Below are 19,583 nucleotides of genomic sequence, written 5' to 3' on the forward strand. Positions count from 1 at the left end.
TGCACCGCGCGGCGGCGGGAAGGGGGGCTGCACACGTGACCCCATCCCGGCATGCATGTGGGCGGGAGCCGCCATGTTGGGTCGGCGTTAGAGCCGGAGGGCGGGGAGGGGGGAGGGTCATCCAGTGCGGGGAGCGGTACGTCACGGGCAGCGGCTGCGGCTGGGCAGGGTGTAGCGGGGCCGTAGTAGTGCCGTAGCGGGGCCGTAGCGGTGCGGGCCGTGATGCTGCCGGCGCTGCCGGACGGCGATGAGCGGGAGCTGGAGAGCAGCGAGGAGGGCGGCGGCGGAGCGGGAGACGAGCGGCGGGCGGAGCGGCACGGCAGCACGTACCACAGCCTGTACGGATACCGGAGCTGCAGGTCAGGGGTTTTATCCCGTAACTTCCCGGTTTCCTGCCCCGTGACACCCCCGGGCCGTTCCTTTCCCTGCACACACGCTGTGCTGACAGCTCTTTGCCTCCAGGTCCTCACGGCGCGATGGCGGCGCGATGGGGAGCCCGCCCGGCTCAGACTTCAGGTAAATACCGAGTGCTGCTGGGCCACAGCGCACACACAGCGCTGAGAGACAGAAACCGCAGCGATCCTCCTTCCTGCATAGTGCCCTGCAGGCAATAATGCTCTTCAAAGGAACAGAACGTTTGTTTGTTTGCTGATGATTTCATCTTGCTTCTTAAAGCCTCTCTTTGCTGGACACAAACTTACCAGCTGAAGCAGAGACTGAGCTGCGGAGTTTTATTGCTAAACGTCTGGCCAAAGGAGCCGTATTTGAAGAGATGGGGAATGTAGCGACTGTAGAATTGAGGTAAGGTGTGTTTGTAAATTACTTGTGAATCAGAAGGTCTAAGAAACACTGGTAGCACTGCACACCTTGCCATCATCCAGCTTTACACTCACATTTAACTGTGATTGCATGCTCCATGTCTATTTGCAACACTGCAGGCCCGGGCTCGAATCCCCCCTATGGCTCAAGTGGTAGAGGAGGCTCGAATCCCAGGGGTTGGACTCGATGATCTCTAAGGTCCCTTCCAACCCGCACAAGACTGTGATACTGTGATATTGCTGCTGCTGCTAACAGCTGTATGTGAATGACACTTTCTACATTAACTTAAAGTAATATCTTTAACAATTTTTTTTCTTTCTTGCACAGCATTCCAGAATGTAAGGTTGGTTGTTATTACTGTCTGTTCCAACAAGAAAGTCTTCTTGAAACAGCAACGCTGGAATCAGAAAACAATGCTCCAGAATACGTAGTTTGTTTCCTCGGTGGCTCAGAGAAAGGTCTGGAACTATATCCTTACCTTTATCTTTCCATATCTGAATGGAGAGGGAGATGACGGAAAAATGATATTCTCTTTTTGTCCGTGTCCTCACTGAAATCAGACCATTTATGCATGTTCTGGTATGTACATAACTGAAAATGTCAAAAACAAGCATATACTATAAGCATAAAACGTGGATCTTAATTGATGCATCGTATTTTCCTTAAGAAGATACTTTCAGACTTGAACTGGACAAATACGTTCAAAGTCTGAAGCTAAGCCTTGACTTGGAGGTAAGGTCTGACTTGTCATATTTGTTAAGTGATGAAAATGACTTCTAAACAAACTTATTTCTCGGATATCAGATATTACAGTTCTTTCCCTTCATAGCTGACATTGCAGAAAGCACGGCTTTAAATGTCAAACTCAGTATTTGATGTAGTGTGGTTTGAAATGAAAAAGTATTTGACATCTAAGTATTTTAGATTGAACAGATTATTAACAGCCTAAAAGCTTTGATGTTTTAATGTTTTACAGCAGAAAACATTGGAGACTTGTGTTAACCCCTACTTAAGAAGCTGGTTTGAGAATTCCATATGCCCGATTCAGAGAGTAGTACAGCTCTTCCAGGAGAAACTGGCCTTCTTGTTACACGCTGTATGTGTATTTTGAACTAGATAAGTAAAAGAGGTTCTGCAGATATCTCAAAGTCTCTGACATGTTTAAAATGTTTCTTACATTTCCTCTCTCAAACAGGAGTAAATTAGGAACATCTTCTGCATTATTTTTGTTTGTTTGTTCATCATTGTTTGTTTTTATTTTGGGATGGAATAGCCAGTAAAGTGTAATCACTGTATTCTGAATGCAAAGCTGGCTGCAATTACTATAATGTGGAATATTCCCTTGGCCTCTTCTCTTACTCTGAAAAGAGCAACATTAAAGTAATATGCTGCATATTTCCTGCTAGTAATTACAGTACAGCAAGAGAAATAATATCCAAATTGTGATTAATTCTTTAACTTTTTTGTTTGTTTTGTTTAAGGCCTTGAGTTATACTCCTGTGGAAGTGAAAAATGCAGATGAAAGAACAGAAAAAGACATTAGCAGGTAAGGATGCTTTGAGACAGAGGAACTTGTGATCAGCTGCTTTTGTGTGTGATACCTTCCTCTTCTCCTCATTCAGAAGCTATGTAGAAACAGCAGCTCACAATAGTTTTTGTGTTAGGTTTCTGGCAGCTGCCAGCCTGCAAGGCCTTGTTCAGGAAGGCACAATGACCTCCTTGTGCATCGCCATGACTGAGGAACAGCACAAGTCGATGGTTGTAGACTGTATTGGAGCCCAGCCTCAGCTGCACAACACAGGTGAGATTCCAGCTGTTAACGCCTTTGTATTGCTCAGGGCTGCTGAGACTCCTTGGTGTTAGAGGTATTTGAGGATACTCAGCAGCTCATATGCTTATGCATATATGATTTTCCTATCAGGTAGTAATTTGTTTTACCAGTTCTGGTTTGCAGACTATGAAACTGTAATGTTCACACTTCTGGGAAGCTGATTTTTTTTTTTTTTTTTCTTTTTCCCAGTTGGTTTTTTGACAACTGTGAATTCAACAGTCAGAGCAGAATTTCATGTAGTCACTGTAGCTGTGTTTGCTTTTCCACGTGTATTTCTTTTTTCTCCTTTAGAGTTAATTGCTGGCTCAGATATTGTCAGTTGTATGAAACACGGTGAACGCAGCTGTGTATCTATACTGAGCTGGTTTACTTCTCGCTCATACCTTCTCTGTGTTCCTGAATCCTTAACAGGAAGCAACAGGTTTTGTGAGGACTGGATGCACGCTTTTGTAAACGGTGCTGAAGGTGGAAATCCATTTCTCTTCCAGCAAATTCTGGAAAACTTTAAATTGAAGGTAATTGTTCACGTGTGGTAAGGACACGTTACTCACTGAATTCTTACATCAATTCATTTGTCCTTACTGCTATTCTTCCTTCAGTTTTGCACATTATATTTCCTTTCCATGTACAAAGATAAGAAAATGTTCTATGACTGTATTCCCAGGCAATACAGGACATTAACAACCTGAAGAGGTTCATTCGACAGGCTGAAATGAACCACTACGCTTTGTTCAAGTGTTACACGTTTTTAAAGAACTGCGGCAGTGGAGACATCCTTTTGAAGATCGTTAAAGTAGAGCATGCAGAAATGCCAGAAGCCAGAAATGTAGTGACTGTCCTTGAGGAATTCATGAGAGAAACAGCAGTGGCTTAAAATTATCTTAATTATTCTACAGTTGTTGGAGGGTATTGTATAAATCATTCATTTCTTCTGTGCAGCTTAGTTTCACTATTGCTGGAATTTTACTTATAAAAGCACTACTGAAGTCAAACCTAAGTTGCATTTTCAGCTCCTTCTCTCCCTTTAGAGGGAAAGCAGCATGAGCTTTTTTTAATGTGTAAATAGCAGATCTTAAAAATCACTGTTTTCAACGCTTAACATTCCCCCACTGATTTGTTCATCTTGTGAGAAAATCACTGCATTTGTGGGGTTTGTTTTTTTTACAGTGTTGACATGAAAAATAGAAGTGTTTTAAATATTTTAAATATATTTAAAGTTACCTTGTCTAATAATTAAGATCCACTTACTTGTTTTAGTTGAAAAAGAAGCACAAATGTTTAGATAAGTCATAGTAAATGAGTTCATCTTTGTTCATGTGAGAGAATATGAAAGGTCTCTACATTCTACTTTCACATCAGCAGTTCATTCTGTTGTTGAAGAAACAACTTGTTTATTGGCGGGAGATGGAAAGTCTGAGCAGGGTTTTAGGACTCGGTTTGTAAGTGCTTCTGTCAGTTCATATATATGCTGGTCAGACATGTTAAATTCCTCAATTAAACTGTGAATCCAATTCATTAGTTTATATTTTCGTGACCGAGATCTTCTTTGTACATTCCTGGAATCCCTTTTGTATAATTGAAAATAATTGTATGTAGTGAAGAATTAATCGTGAAGACTTTCCTGATTCAGTATTAACTTCATTAAAGCTTCTTTGTAAATTGAAATAAACAAACTGTCCAAATTAATTATTCAGAATTGGAAACATTTCTTTGTATTTCAGCAATGAATTCTTGTCCACATCATAGGAGTTCAGACAGCAGAATACCTGAAGAATATCTTTGTTGGCAGATGAAATTAAAACTAACCAGGTTTCTGGGTGAGCCTGTAAGTGAGGATTACTTGTGCAATCCGATACAAGTGAAACTCCGTACTGCTTCATTTGCAACTGCCCTTGGTTGATTTTTGGTGTGAGATGGAAGACTTGGATTGAAAAAACAAAAAAATAAATCCACCAACAAAAAGAATTTAATGGATTCTGCGCTCAAATAACGTTACAACAAAGACATCCAGAATGTACGCGATACAAAAATATTTGGAAACATACCATCCTGTGTTACCTTGCAAATATCGCTTTGTTTTACCAGCCCTTAGCGGGAAAGTATCATTTGTTCAGCATTTTAAGGCAGAAAATTACACTGTTTAGTGCTTTGTGGTTAACATTTGGATTTGTTGTTAGGATTAGTAGTGTAAGCAAAAGAGAAGCTGAGTAACTACCTTTATTTGCCAACTAATCAGACACCGGGGGAGTCAGGCAACATGACTAACATATCTATTAAGCTCATTAGAAATTAAGGTTGTTGCTACTTAAATCAGGCCTGGGGAATACTTTGTGCTCTGTATCGAGTACCCTGATACATAAATTTTCTGAACTACTACTGGCATTTCAGGAATATCTCATTAGAAAACTTTTTCCAATTAAGTGCCATTGATTAATGATGACATTAAAAGTACATTTACCTTTGAACGAGCTTGGTTTCTGTCTTAGGTGCAGTTCTTCCTTTATGGAGCTGCAAAATGCATTGCTTTCCTTTACAACCAGCTCTCGGCATCAGTGACCGCAGGAGGAATGTTTGAGTCACATTACAGAGCAGCCCCTACTATAAAGGAAACAGAACAGCAGTGATTTTCATGGAGGCTGGAACCCCAGAGGTGTTGCTTTTCTCTGGATCCTGGTTTGCCTCCAGAGGTTGCTGGTATTGAACTGCATTTATATTTTCTAGCTCTATTCAGGTAAAGCCAGTGGGGTTTCCAAAGCAGTTGAGCTGAACTTAACATCTGTGCAGTTACACAGACTCAAGTTTTTTTACCCACTGATGTGTGCAAACCGTATCTGTGATCCTTTAAGCCTAAATGTTGGCACGAAGCAGCAGCTGCCACGTATGGTCAGCAGATAGCTGGTACTGTATCAGCTCTAAAGGCGTCAGATTCCATCCTTCACACCCAGTTCAAACTGAAGCTACATAATTGACTTAGAAAACAAGGGCAGTGTAATCCAGCAGTCTTGGGACACGGAATCCTTAAGCTTTATGTCTAGTCCAGCAGCTTCAGACAATAACTTCTCTGCCCTCCCCATCCCTGTTGATGTTTCCTTCTGCTGAAAGAGCAAGGAGTGTAGAAACCCAGTGTCCCACAGAAGTGCTAAGCTGCCCCACTGACTAATGGGGAAAATAAAAGACAAGGTGTTGGCTTAGAAACTTAGTAAAAGTGAATTCATCTGCCTCGCTCAGTGCTGGTTTCTGGCAAGCTCCGCTCCCACCCATCCTCTCCTTCCAACTCCAACTCGCAAAATTAATCTCTACCTGCGTCCAAGCATGGAGGAATAACAGTCTGCAAGCACGGACTGTACCAGGCGGCCTCCCACCATCGGCACGGCTGTCCGGGCTGCTGCTCCCAGCTCGGGGCGGCCGGGCTCAGGTTGGCTGTGCGCTGTGCCGGTGCTGCCGGCAGGTGTCCCTGCACGAGCTGCACAACCGGCCTGGAAGTCCCGCACAGAGCGGCGGCTCTGCCGGCTGTGTCCTCACTCAAGGACGTGGGCACAAAATAAACTCCTCCAACGAATCTGTGCACTGCTAACAGCCCCCGTCTGCCGCTCGGGCGCTGCACATTCATACAAAAGATTCATTTCTGTTTATCTGACCAATGTAAAATCTTGGCAGCATCTGGAATAAAACCAAAGCAATCACCAAAACCAGCCCTCAGCAGATGGCTCCTTCAGGAACACACTGCCCACTGTGAGCAGCTGGAACCACAGGTGAGCAGGATGGAGAACACTGAAGCGCTGCCATAAGGCAGCAGCACCAAGGACACCTGGAGGTAAAAGCAAAGCCTGTTTGCTGTTAGCTCTCTGGCACTGCAGCACTGTGGCACTTCTGGGTGCATTAAAAAAACAATGTAACTGGCTTTCCTGATACTCTGTAAAAATATAACAAGTTTTCACAATATAATTTTAGTGATATAAACAATTATAAAAACTTTAGCACTTCACAATGCTCCTGACTGCATAAGCTGATACTCGTAATAGACAACAAGCTCTGCATATAATCTGCTCTATACATGGGGAGATATTTCAGCTCTGCTAAGCAGGAATGGGAGAGGCTTTCATTTCTTCACCCACAAAAATCTGGTACTGCTCGAGTCCGACCTTCCTGATCCCCAGGGCTGCTTCAGGTTTGCTCAGACAGTGAATGGGATGGACGTGAAGTAGATTTTGGCTGAGAAACCAAAACTAAAAGTCAGTCTGTGGATACCAGACTCCGATAAATTATAGGCAAAATAATCTGAGCTTTATTGTGACTGATGTTTCCTACCTAGATTTTCAAAGTTTTAGGAAAAATTCCAGGGCGATTCCCATTTCCTGCTCACCTCTGGCTTAAAGGCATCTGTATTCAGAAAGGCTTAACAATAGGTGAAGAAAGAATGGCATTAGCCATGCTTTTCTCTGCATTCTAGTTCCCCCCTCCTGCATGTCTGTGGCTCTCCAGGGAGACAATCTCCACCAGCATGGAACTCACTGACCAGCTCCTGACCTGAAGCAATGCACATCAAGTTTTGTGACTGCCCTGACCTGAATCCAATCTGCTGAGATGGAATAGCACACGGAATGAGCCCGTTTCTTCAGACAGAATAGAGCTCCAACCTTTGTCCCTTGATCTGAGGGCCCACAAACAACGTGCCAGTCATGCAGAAAGGTGCCCTCTGAGATTCCATTTCTGTGCACAAACGTAGCAAAACTTGGTTCTTTTACAGATAACGCTTATCCCCAGCTATAGAGACACTTTTCCTTCTTCCCCTTCTCTTTCCCTGAGGCAACAGGATTTTTACCAGCAGATACCACAGGAGCAGAACTTGTACCTTCTGGAGAGATTTCTCCTATAAAGGCAAATAGGGGAACTACAGTTGATGATTTCTTGGGAACATCCCCTCTAGAAAGACAGGTTCCCACCAGTTTGTGGTTTCATGTGGCAGCACCAATTACACAACTGAGAGAATAAAGCCTGTGATACAAAAACAATTTGCCACAGAGAAAACACAGCTGCTGCACTGCCCATGAGATGTGCCATGGAGGCTGGCAGGGGCTGGGCACCAAGCTGCAAAGAAAAAGGAGAAAAGGAGCTGATCTACAAAGACTCCCATTTCTGCTTTATCCAAACTACCAAACTAGATGGGCAAAAAAGGGGAGAGAAAAGGAAGGCATCCAAGTTCCTCAACTACAGTTTGGCAGCTCTCCAAAGTGAGAAGCAAAACTTGAATATGCACCTTGCATAGGCACGCACTATGCAGACATTCCAGTCTGTTGTATGGACTGTGCTTCAAACCAGATTACTAAAACCTGGGCTTGACCTATGCTGAAACCTGACTGTTGCTTTCTCCGAACTTCCATTGCCTCAGAATGACTTGCCATCCTCACATTTCAGCAGCCATTTGAAAACCAGTTTTATGAACTTCACAATGGTCTCTGTAACACTCCTTTCCACTTCAGAAGGAAACCAGCCAGACACCCTCATTTAACTCCACTACCTTCAGTGGACAAAGCTGGCTTCAAACAGACTGCATGGCTCTAAAGCTGGAGCCTGTTGGAAGAGTTGAGATCCTTGCTTGGTTGTATTGATTTAACCTGGTTATATATATACCAAATAAAGTGAGAAGAAAACCCCATTGTCAACTGACAAAATCAAAACTGAACATTTGCCTTCCTTTCCTCCACACCTCAAAAAGAAACCCCAGCCACAAGCTGTAGCCACAACAGGCCAGGGAAAAAAAAGTATAAATCAAGTAAAACATGCATGGTAAATTCACCTCTAGCCGGGCGTCCACATCACTCTAAAGAGTTTCCATGGTTTATAGTGCAATTTCATTTGACCTGTAGTTGAAAGACCAGTCTCCATCACTTTGGGTGATAAAGTTCTGCTGATCCCTTTGAAAGGTGCATAAAACAAGTTCCGCTAAAGGCTTAAATTTTTAAGGAACCTTTCAAGTAATTAGACAGCGGCACTGGTATGGCTGAACAGTCAAATGTATCTGTAGAAACCAAACCCAGCCTGCCTTGGGAGTATCATGCAAGTCTCTAGTTTGTAACTGACCACTCTTTTTCCCTTCTTGTGTTTAGTAATACTGGGGAGATTCATTCAACAACTGGCTGTAATTCCAGCACTGACCAGGAAAACACAAATATTCCATACAGTATATCGATGTGTGCTAACAAACCATGTGATAAACGTCCAGGTTCAAGTTGCCCAATGGAAACCCTAGCAGTGAAGAAACTGCAGGGTCCAGGCCAGCCAGCATTACAGTACATCTAGACTTAATAACAAACTGATCAGTCCATTCACTTGTGAGACCTTTAAGCATCTTCTTCCACACACAGCTGTGTTCAAAATAGTCATCCTCCCCTAAGTTAAATATAAAAATAGACCCTCCATCTTGTCTCGTATAATGCAGCTGGCAGACTACTTCTGCTCTCCAGAGTTTCCTGTCCCGTGCATTCAAGGAGGGGGAGGTAGCTTCAAATCCAACAGGCTGTAGGCAAAAATGTTCCAGAAGATGGCAAACAACACAAAGATTAGATAAATAGAAAGGAAGATCCACCATAAAGTCTGATCTTGGAGTCTCTGCTCATAGTTCCTCAAGATAATGACACCGAGGGTGATCCCAACCATCACCCCTCCCAGGTGAGCCATGAAGCTGGGGTGTGGGCATGGAGGGTAGGCGGAGGGGTGGAATCGCAGCCATACAGCTCTTCCAAATTCAAAACTCACTGTAACAAAGAGGAAAACAGACATTAATTGTCTAAGCTAACCTCTTCTCAAGTCCGCCTTGCAAGGCAGCAATACATCTTCTGAAGAGGCAGAAAGAGTGAAAAAGAAACTGCCTTGTATAGTGAGCACAGGGAGGCTGGGAAGACATGGTTATGTAAGGCACACAGAGAAGAGATGTCCCCAGGTGCAAGTTCCTACCAAAACTGCAAAGTTAAAACTCCCTGTATCAGCACAAACCTTTAGGACTAACAAGACAGGACTGCATGTTTGCCAGGTATTGCACGATACTTACTACAGACCAAGGCAACAGCCATGCGCAGCAGTTTGAATTGGCACTTCATTCCTGACCAGTTCTGGAAAAGAGACAAGGAAAATAAACTGATGCTGGATGGAGACCTGGGGGGATTTTACATTCAAATCTGTACTGAAGAGCATGTTTTAGGCTTGATAAAAGTACCACCACACACGCACATGTTTTCCAGAGCACATATATCAAACCTTCTGTCTTTACTGCATCCAGCTCACATTATCATCTCACACAGATCCCACTGGGAGCTAAATTACCATTATTTTTATGGTTGTTCTGCTCTGACATTGCTATCAAAGGACAAATGTGCACACAGAAATCCAAACCATGGAAAAAACAGCATTCTCAGCAAAACCACTGCTGTGCAGTGGTAAGCTCAGGGGTTGTACAGACAGACATGCTGGGTTTCGCCACAGCCTCTGTAAGGACCCTGGATGAGCTGCTGTTTCTAGATATTCCAGAAATTAGTGTAATATTTCCATTCCAGGATCAGGCCACTGGGGCAAAACCATTGAGCAAGCTCTGAATGACCAACAGCTTAGTCAGGCCCACTTTCCAATCCCAGACCTAGGAGGATTCATTCACTTTCCAAGAGGTTGGAAAGTCATTCTGGTACTCACCATGACTATATTGGCCAAGTGAGCTGAGACAAGCGCATACACACCTCCAGAGGAGCCTACCACAGGTGCAGTCATATCAGCTACTGACACTGCCAGGGACCCTGGGAAGAAGAACAAGTATTTGCCTAAAATATCAGCCAAAAAAAATCACTTTTATACTATAACCACTATTTCTGTGTTATCTGCTACAGGTCAGCAATATAGAGATAAAGAAAAGTGAAGAGAATTTCTTTTGCACCGCATCTTTGAACCTATGCTGCACAAAGCATATGTACACTATCATTAAAAAAATAACAGAGAAGATGGACAAGTGTTCATCTCATTCCTCACCTAGGGATAAAATAGAAGTTGTTCTTGTACAGGCAAGATAAATATTTGCAGGCTGACAAGGACTGAGGACTGATCACTTAAACTCAGGATTCTGATCAATGCTCAGCCTTTTACTTACAAAACTGCAGAGTAAAGCTTCCTAAAAATAACCTGAATGGAAGCAGTCATCATGAGATGGCAAAATGTCAGTTCGATCACATACTGCTAATAGAAATACTTTCAAACACAGACACTCCTCTTTATCCCAACTAGAGGCCTGGATCTCAAAGCTCCTATATAGCAAACTTGAGAGGTAACTGAAAAGATGAAGAGAGACAAAAGGCAGACTTAGTGCCACAAAGCAGGGCTAATGAGGATGTTTGTGATGAGCAGAAATGGGGAAAAATCATTGTGACTTCTCTGGAGAGAGTCATCAGTAGTACAGAATCTTCTAATAGACTTCTTGGCTAATTGTTTAGGTGATTCTGGTCAAAAAAGAGCTGAAGTTCCACCAGCTTATAGCTCCCTTTTTCACTATAGGGATCTGAAACTTCCCAGCTCCTGAACAATGCCATTAAGAGACATGTTAATTAGAAGTTAAGAAAGCAATAATCAGAATCTGTGTGCTCAGTGCTGGACCATGCGCTTAACTGCAGCTCTCAACCTGTATTTCCACTATCCTTTTATCAAAGCCAGACAAATGAGAAAAACTTAAAAGCAGGGAATGGCTATTGCAGCACATGCCCATATTTTACTGTTTACTCCCGACTGTTTAGGAGCTGCATTATCTTTATATTGCCACATCCTCAGCAAATGTACTCTCCTTCCTCTATCTCTTGGCATACATCAAAGAAAGCACGTTTAATAACTGGCTAAAAACAGAAAGAGATAAAGGTGTTATGGAATGGTTCTTTGTCTGGGATTGTCCAACCACATTTGTAGTTCCAACCCGCACTGAGAATTTTCCCTGACATCAACTTGCAGTGCTTACCTGGGCTCAACTGTAGCAGGCTCAGAGCTTGTTTGCTTTGCTTACCTAGCACAGCTGTGCAATGTGTATGAACACAAATTAAGCCCCACGACTTTGCAGGCTGATCTATGCAGAAAAGTTACTGCCTGGAAAGGTGCAGACTGGGAACCATTTTAATGCTTATTAAAATAATAGGCAAGGGACACCAGAGCTGGTCTGCTCACATCTCTCTCTACATTAATGAGCATGCTGTTTGTACCATGCCTTATCCTGTGCCCTGCTCCAATTATTCTTTTCACAGCCTCTTCCAGGAATGCAGTCTATCCTACGATGATTTTATCTGCTCATTATTGAAAAAATAAAATTATGGTGATTTTTTTTCCCAGTTACATAAATCTTGAACTAAGGCACTCAATTCTTTGTTCTGAGTTCCACCGTAAAGCCCTTTGTTGTTCTCACACTCTCCTCCCGTTTTAATTAGATGTTGATCTATTGTCAGCTAACTTTCATCACCTCCAAAGTGCTGGAAATGCCAAACATAAATAAAAGAAGTACAGCAGAAACTAAACATCAATCAAAACCTATGGCTTCACGATCAAATTAATTTCCAGATTCCTGTGCATTGATCACAACATACAACCAAATACTTCTTTCTTAGGCTGCAGAAAGCAGGCAGTACAGGACAAATGGAAGAGCTGGCAGAGGACCTGGGGGCAGGGGAGGATGGGATAAAGGTTCTTCATGCAGGAGGACGATGGAAGCCTGTGATGCCACATTTCTTTTAGCCTTCTATCAGGTTGCCAGGAAAGTACAGTGTGGCCACAAGACCCCTAAACACAGAGCCTATGGATAGTCAGTAACATATCAAGCTGCATGTTCCCTATTTTAGCCTCCAAATGAATGTCAAACACAGAAGGTCAGACTGCTCTTCTCCTGTACACAAATGTCACAAAACTTTTCTTCTATGCAAAAGTCATCCCAGACTACTTTCAGATGCCTTCCTGTCTAGGGCATGCAGAGGTGTAACCTACCTGCCACAACTCCAGCAACGTACACAAAGCTGATCCTCGCAGCTCCATGCACCATTTCCAGGGGAACCCCAACCAAGAGCTGAAGGACAACATTGAGTCCAAGGTGTTCTATCCTGCAGTGAGGAAAAACAACAGTTGTACTCTTTTCTAACTCTGTCTCCCTTGTGACAGAGGTATCTCAGAAGGAGATCAGATAGCATCTGTTTCATGAAGGGAGACTGTAACACCAGGACTGACTGCTTACAAAGCAGGTAGATTTAAATGACACCACAGCACAACTTCAACACACAATGCTAGCACTTTTTGTGGGAAAAAGTGTAAAAGTAGCTAACACACTGTGAATTTATGTCGTGTTTTATACAAGAAATACATTGCTGGCAGACAGACCCAGCAATACTTGGTTTAAGTTCTATGAATTTCCACTGTTTTGGTCTTCCTTCATGTTACCATAGCAATTTCTCATATACATCAGAAAAAAATGCTGATGGTAAGATGCACTAATGATAGAACAGTCTGATGATGGAGAATTAGAAGTTGGACCAGAAAAAGCTTCTAGAAATGACACTGCAGAAAAGTGACCTTTCCAGACGTCTTAATGGGTTTGTTATCACTTAATTTTTGTGTAGGAGTAAATTTCTCTCTGTGCACGAGACACTCAGCAGCACAATTCACCATCACTGGGAATTATGGAAAGTAACCAAGTACGTTGATCATCTTTGCTCTTGAAGCCATTGGGCACAGCTGTATTCTGGCACTCATTCTCATTCTGGATGTTCACAGAACTTGAGAATTAAATTAGGAACAATGAGCAAAGGTCAAACAGAGATCACAGAAAGGAGTCAAAGCGCCCAAATGCCCTTTTACACAGGGAGGAAAGAAGCTTCAGCTGGCAGCCGGCGTCACGAGGCGGTGCCTGACATTTTCACACAAAGCACTGGGTCTTATTTCTCAAAGGCAGCTTTTGTACGGGCTCAGCAAAGTTTACCCTCATCTCTAAAGTGACTGCCCCGACTCACAGCTGTTCTTAAAAGACCTTCCAGGAGTGATCCCATTCACTCTTCCTCCCCATCATGGTAATAGCATTGAAGGCTCCATAGTCAATAAGCACCCATAAAATATAATTAGCCTTTGCTGGTGCTGAATGCGTCATTCTTGAAATGACAATTTCACTGATTTATTAAAGACTTTCTCCTTCCCTGGGACCAAACAAACGGGACTGAGAATCAATGCAAGTCATTAGTTATGGCAGTGTTACAAATGTGTGGGCCTCAGATAATCAACATCAGCTTTCCATGAAAGCAAAGGGCAGAATTTACAACTTTGCCTGGCTTTTTAGCCCTCAACAAAGCTCCCTACATCAGGACCATCATAAAGTCCACGCATTTTTGGGATCTTTCTAGAGAAACAGCCAGCCAACCCTTAGCAACTGCTGCCTTTTTGGACACCTTCTGACTTTCACTTGCTTTAAAAAAAAGAAAAGCACAGACCAAGTGCACTAAATTAAGCAGCAGTCCATATTACCATCTTAAAGTCTCAGCTGGAAATAGGACAACAATAAACCCCATGACATTGTCTTAACCCCTCCTTTGAAACAAGAGAGTGATGGACTTCCACTACAAACATTATTACCTTTCTAAGATTTATCCACCCTCTTGATATGAAAGGAGATTTACATACATGTGTTAGCAGTAAATGAGTAGATAGCCTAACTCCAGATACTGAGAGCAAGTCACAGGGTTTATTATTGCAGCAGGACTCATCATTGTTTTGAAGGCTATAATAGCTAAAGAATTTGGAAACCATCATAGAAGCAATGAGGCTTTTGCACAACAATCTCACCACTGCTCATGGCAAAGCCAGCCACACAGGTGTGAAGTAAAGCTGATGTATTTTTCAGACAGTAAGTGTGGAGAATGCCAGAATGCCTGCTACAGGTTGGGGCAATTTTGCACAGAAAGGAAAGAACGCCACAGGGGACACAGGGAGATATTCAAGTGCTGCAAAATTATAATTGTGCAGGTGCTTCTCTTAAACGAATTCCGGAGCAATCTGTGGTTATAAAAGTGAAACAGTAGAACAACAGCAACAGAAACAGAATGAAAATCAGATACAAATTAGTTTGTGTGAGTTAAAATTGTGTTCCTTCTTTTCTACAAACTCAGTTTTCCTCACCTTACTAATTCTCATTTTACATAACCATTTAAGCCCAGTCTGCACTTGTAGACTGATGCCTCTGTACACAGATTTACTTGAAGAAATTAAGAGTGCAGAATACAGATGTCACCACATTTACAAGTTTCCTCTACAATTTTTTCTACTCTTTCCTTGGGTTGAGTCTGCTCTGTTCCAACCATGATTTTTATCCAGAAATCTGGAACACATCTTGTGCTCATGGACAGTTACACATGGGTTGGAATTTGTCTCAGATTTCTAGGCATTCTCCCAATCTCTACAGAAGAGAAAGCATTACTAAGCAATGACATTCAATAGGCATGTGAAATTTCATCGATTTTTCGAACCTTAACTAGAAAGTCTAGCAAAAGTACAATACGTAGTTCTTAAATACCAGTCTGGCATCTTTTCAGACTCATTACATCACTTGCACAGCTTCCCTAGACAGACAGTGGGCTTCAGCCAGGTCAGTTTTAGGAAGCACACACAGGCAAGTGCATACTAAGAGGCTGGTGTGATCCCAAAACTGCAGGGAGAGGAGCAGCATCTATTAAGTTCCTTACATTGTTTCCTCCCTTTAGACAGCTATGAAGGTTTGCCTCTCATTGCCCGACACTCCACAGCAGCTTCAGATTTTAATACATAATTTAGAGTTGGTTTTTCATTTCTGAGTTGATTCAGTCACTTTTCTCCTCCCACTCTCTGAGGAACCTGAACTGTCTCTGGAAAATCTCTGCAGTTTGTAAGTACTCACCCTGCATGCATGAATATGTAGGTCAGGTACCTCCAAGCCTGAGCACGGAGTTGAGGATGGTATAGTAATGCATTCTTCAGGTATAAGGGATGGGTGACTTGCAGCACAAATCTGTCTAGCACCACTCCATTGTAAAGAAAAAAGGCAACCTAGAAGAGCAGGAAGATTTCTTAGTTAGCAAATGCTTTCTCTCATTAGCTTTATGTTCCCAAGTTCTGTAGTTTCATATACAAGTTGCTTGAATGACTAATAACCACACATGAAGACAAACAGAGGCTGTGCTCCTGCCTACATACAAACATTGGTAAGCCAAGAGAGCCATTTCAGCCTCATGCTTGCCCTTGTCTGGATCCAGACCAGTCCCACGATAGCCTTTGTTCAGTCCACAGCAAAACCTCAGCAGTGTGGGGTGAGCTCCTCAAATCAGGGCATTAAGTGAGGTACTTGCCTCTACAATGGTGATAGTAATCATGAACCAGGGCGGAGGGCAGCATGTATAGCTGTCATAGTACCACTTGCGGTCTATCTCTCGTGGTAGGGTCTCATATGCAACGTGTCGAATCAGCCTCTGCGACAGGCTCAGCCCTGTTTCCTCCAGCAGCGCCTTGCTGCACAGCCTCCTGTTGCCCTGAAGGATGGCTTGGCGGAAACTGTTCGACCTTTTGTTGCTCATCTGTGTAAAAAGAAAAACAGGAAACCATGAGGATGAAGGAAGGCCTGGCTCAACCTTTGGGGAGATTAGTACCAATTTGGCAGCACCAGACCCATGTAGTCAAGAGAACCACCATTAGGCTTGAGCTGTTGAACCAAGCCTCAGTCTGATCACAAGGTGACCTACACAAGGTGTAAGAAGAAACAGTTACAGGGCTTACTATTTTGGGGCCAATAAATGAGGTCAGGGTAGAACACTGTCAAAGCGGAGCAGAGGCTGGTGATGTACCCAGCTGACCTCCCCATCCATTCACCAGCCTTCTTCCCTTGGCTTCCCCTGATGTACTGAACTTCCCTGTACCTTCCATCAACAGGGGCAGGAAATTTGTTGAATGTAGCAATAGGTACATTCACAGCATCTAACCCTTATGTTCTGATCCTTGTTGGCAAGGTTTAGCTCTGCTCAAGGAAAATGATCCCCTTGTCTAAAACCAAAACAACTACAACGAGTCGTACCAACAGAACACACACTGAAGTGGTGAGCAGGCTGCCTTAGCTGCTCCTAAACTTGCAAGAAGAAAGGATCCATTTTCTAATAAGTTATAGTCAGAACAGGCAGATTTTGAGAAGGTGCAGACTTCAGAGGATATGGCTAATTTGTATTGCATTATCAAGAGAAGTGCACAGAATTAACCATCTTTCGAGTATACACTTTCCCAGTTTGGATGCATAATTAAAGCAATTGAATTTGCAAATGAGGCAGATGGAATTTTATGCTAGCCTGAATGGGAGGAAAAAAAAATGGTCTGAAAGTGCTTGCTCCAAAATTCACTTAATTGCTAATTAGCCCTGATGTCAAACAAACCTCCTGCACCACAGTCACTGTCTGGACTGGCTGAACATTTGGCAGAGAAGGCTTAACAAGATAAAACTTCTAACTGTGCTTCCTGTTCTGTATTACTGCTAATGTTGCCCAAAGAACGCCAGCACTAGTGAGAGCAGTGAGAACTCATCTGGGTGACATTCCTGAGGCATTCCTCAATGTAATAACCACGCAGAAGGGAAAGGCCTTCTTGCTTTTGACAAGAGAAGGATATTGCAGGATCACTGTGGATGTCACATCTCAGACAAATGAAGTCTGGCTCTTCAGAGGAGGTGAGCAGCTGGACCTCACAGTGCTAAGAGACCTGTCCAAGGCCATACACTTGAGTCAGTGGAAGAATCCAGGTTGCAAGACTTCTCTGATTACTAGGCTGCACTGACTTCAAGCCCTTCTGTTCAATAGAGCTCTGCCTTTCTTCACCAAGACAGGAAAATATTTCTGATTCATACAAGACAGGATTTCTTCACCAAGACAGGACCGTCTACATGATAAAATGGAAGCTTATGGCAATGATTTCCTCCATGGAATGATGAAAGGCAGCAGTAGCTTTGTTCTCTCAACTACCTGTTCCCACAGTCAATCATTTTTATGAGGTGTTCCATCTTGGTTGTTTCTGATCACATCTGGATGATAAAACACTAAGAGTTATTTTAACTAGTAATAATGGGAAAGCAGTAAATGTTGATATTACAAATAAAGGGAAATCCTTGGGTAACATGCTGGCAGCTCTGTGCAGAACAAACATGACTGCTGAAAAAAGACCATGCATGCCTCAAACACAAACATGGTTACTTCTATGTACCATAAGGTAGTCAATTGGTAGCCTGTCCAAACAGCAGCATGGATGCATCATATCAACTACACTTGTGGCTAATTTAGACATGAAGCAATAGGATCTGAGTGTTTAGAGATGGAAAAGACATTTGAAACTAACTTCTTAGGTGGCTGGACAGCGGGTGTGCTGGGAATTCAAATTCACCAGCTCTTAGCAAAGAGGCAATGACAAAACTGCCTGCGAATGAAATGGAGCAAGTCCTGAATTGCTGCAGTCTTATAAAGCATATGAAAAAAATCAGCACCGAGTGTATTCTTTCCAGATTACAACTCACACCACGCTCCTCAGAGGGAACATGACTGGCAATGAGTAAGAAGGAGATTCCCTGTATCTACCAACAACAGCAGGTGCTGTGTCAGTAGGAGCCAGGTTTCAATTTACCTAGAAGATTAAAAGCCTTTGGTAATTACAACTAACTCTTCAGAGCCCTTAAGAGCAGTAGCTAAACCTCCTGCCACCTCAGGCAGAAATACACACAAAAAAACCTGTCAAATCTCCTTCTCAGCAGAGGCTATGGGAAGAAGGCCAGGTTCCCTATAACGCCACATAGCCTTGGCATGGTTTTACATCCAACTTAGGCAGGGACACAGAGTATCAGAAACATACCACACACGCTCAAAAGCACCTGCAACCCTTCAGATATGAATGACTGGATGTACTCAGCACTTGTTAAAATCAGACCCCTTAGTAAGAGCACATCTCTCTACCTGCACTCATTGACCATCATGCCAACAGGGAAAGGGGCTCCCAAGAGGCAGCACAGCTGGGCCTCAAGCAAACACAACAGTCTTGGCCCTACTCATGTAACTCCTTAGGATCATGCTTTTAATCTCAAGCTAGGTGATGAGAAACCAAGGCACAAGAAAAAGTCAGAGGATTAAGTCACTACTGCTACCAACTCCTAATAAGAAGTCTACTTTGTTCCACAGACTGACTTTAAAATATCCAAATCTTCCCAAAGAGAATGTCTCCCATATGGTCACAATTTGCTGACTTAATTTTGGAATTACATAATACTGGTATTTATGAGCCAAGCATTTAATCATCAACTGTAAGAACACCAGCCCATTGTTGGCCTGCACGTTATTACAAGCCCAGAAGCTCAGGGTAGCCCACCCCACTTCTCTTCATACAATTGATGTGAGACTTCTTTAGTGAGCATGATATAAAGCTGCAGGCAGATGGGTAGAGAAAATAGTACATAGGGAATTAGGAGAGAGGAAACAGCACATTCCCTTCGTCTTTCACGCCTGCAAATAGTCATTATGCAAAGAGAAATTTCTCTTGCAAAACAGCCAGTTTGACGTGACCTGTAACCACGCACTGCCATCTATGCCCTTGGTATTAACACACCAGAACAAAAGAAGGCTTAGCTCTGCTCAATGGGTGTCTTTGATGCAGCTGATAGGAAGGATAATTTTTTGCCCACTTAGACATGAATCCGTTTTCCATATTTAATCTGTTAAAATTAAGGATGAGTCCCTATAGTTTAGTATGGGACAGTAGAAACTCCATAGGAGCACAAACTCTTGCTTCTGTTCAGGACACATTAATCTAGAATTAATCTCAGATAATCTACAACTTGCAATAGAATCCCATTATTTCCACTAGCAGACCAATTCCTCTGGGTTTCTTGGCTATCTAC

At 42.9% G+C, this 19,583-nt stretch overlaps 2 protein-coding genes across 7 annotated transcripts in view; one reads left to right on the forward strand and one right to left on the reverse strand.

Annotated features, from left to right (window-relative positions):
• Positions 1-111: 111 nt before the first annotated feature.
• On the forward strand, positions 112-5,118 carry C18H17orf75 (chromosome 18 C17orf75 homolog). Of its 3 annotated transcripts, XM_015879883.2 has the most exons (11): positions 114-359; positions 463-516; positions 676-801; positions 1,147-1,287; positions 1,494-1,551; positions 1,796-1,915; positions 2,301-2,365; positions 2,484-2,620; positions 3,062-3,165; positions 3,315-3,556; positions 4,372-5,118. In XM_015879883.2, the coding sequence occupies exons 1-10, from the start codon at positions 223-225 to the stop codon at positions 3,522-3,524; spliced, it is 1,152 nt and encodes a 383-aa protein (XP_015735369.1). In that variant the 5' UTR covers positions 114-222; the 3' UTR covers positions 3,525-3,556; positions 4,372-5,118. The 3 variants fall into 3 exon arrangements, with proteins under 3 accessions (XP_015735370.1, XP_015735369.1, XP_015735368.1); XM_015879884.2 differs by lacking the exon at positions 4,372-5,118 and having other exon boundaries at positions 112-359; positions 1,799-1,915; positions 3,315-4,336; XM_015879882.2 differs by lacking the exon at positions 4,372-5,118 and having other exon boundaries at positions 3,315-4,336.
• RHBDL3 (rhomboid like 3) overlaps positions 4,599-19,583 on the reverse strand; it is a 42,640-nt gene continuing 27,655 nt past the window's right edge. For all 4 annotated transcript variants that reach the window (XM_015879881.2, XM_015879879.2, XM_032448319.1 and 1 more), the window contains 6 exons: positions 16,018-16,242; positions 15,570-15,718; positions 12,644-12,756; positions 10,334-10,434; positions 9,699-9,759; positions 4,599-9,405 (listed from right to left, as the gene is read on the reverse strand). In XM_015879881.2, the coding sequence (XP_015735367.2) occupies positions 9,134-9,405; positions 9,699-9,759; positions 10,334-10,434; positions 12,644-12,756; positions 15,570-15,718; positions 16,018-16,242 (921 nt within the window). In that variant the 3' untranslated portion in view covers positions 4,599-9,133. The remainder of the gene's footprint in view (positions 9,406-9,698; positions 9,760-10,333; positions 10,435-12,643; positions 12,757-15,569; positions 15,719-16,017; positions 16,243-19,583) is intronic.

This window comes from Coturnix japonica, chromosome 18 (assembly GCF_001577835.2).
Source record: "Coturnix japonica isolate 7356 chromosome 18, Coturnix japonica 2.1, whole genome shotgun sequence".
NCBI lineage: Eukaryota > Metazoa > Chordata > Aves > Galliformes > Phasianidae > Coturnix > Coturnix japonica.

Coding starts and splice junctions, on each gene's coding strand:
- C18H17orf75 (XM_015879883.2), top strand. CDS start 223: ATGCTGCCGGCGCTGCCGGACGGCGATGAGCGGGAGCTGGAGAGCAGC. Junction 1,288..1,493: donor TCAGAGAAAGGTCTGGAACT/ATATCCTTACCT, acceptor TTAAGAAGATAC/TTTCAGACTTGAACTGGACA. Junction 2,366..2,483: donor ACAGAAAAAGACATTAGCAG/GTAAGGATGCTT, acceptor TTTTTGTGTTAG/GTTTCTGGCAGCTGCCAGCC.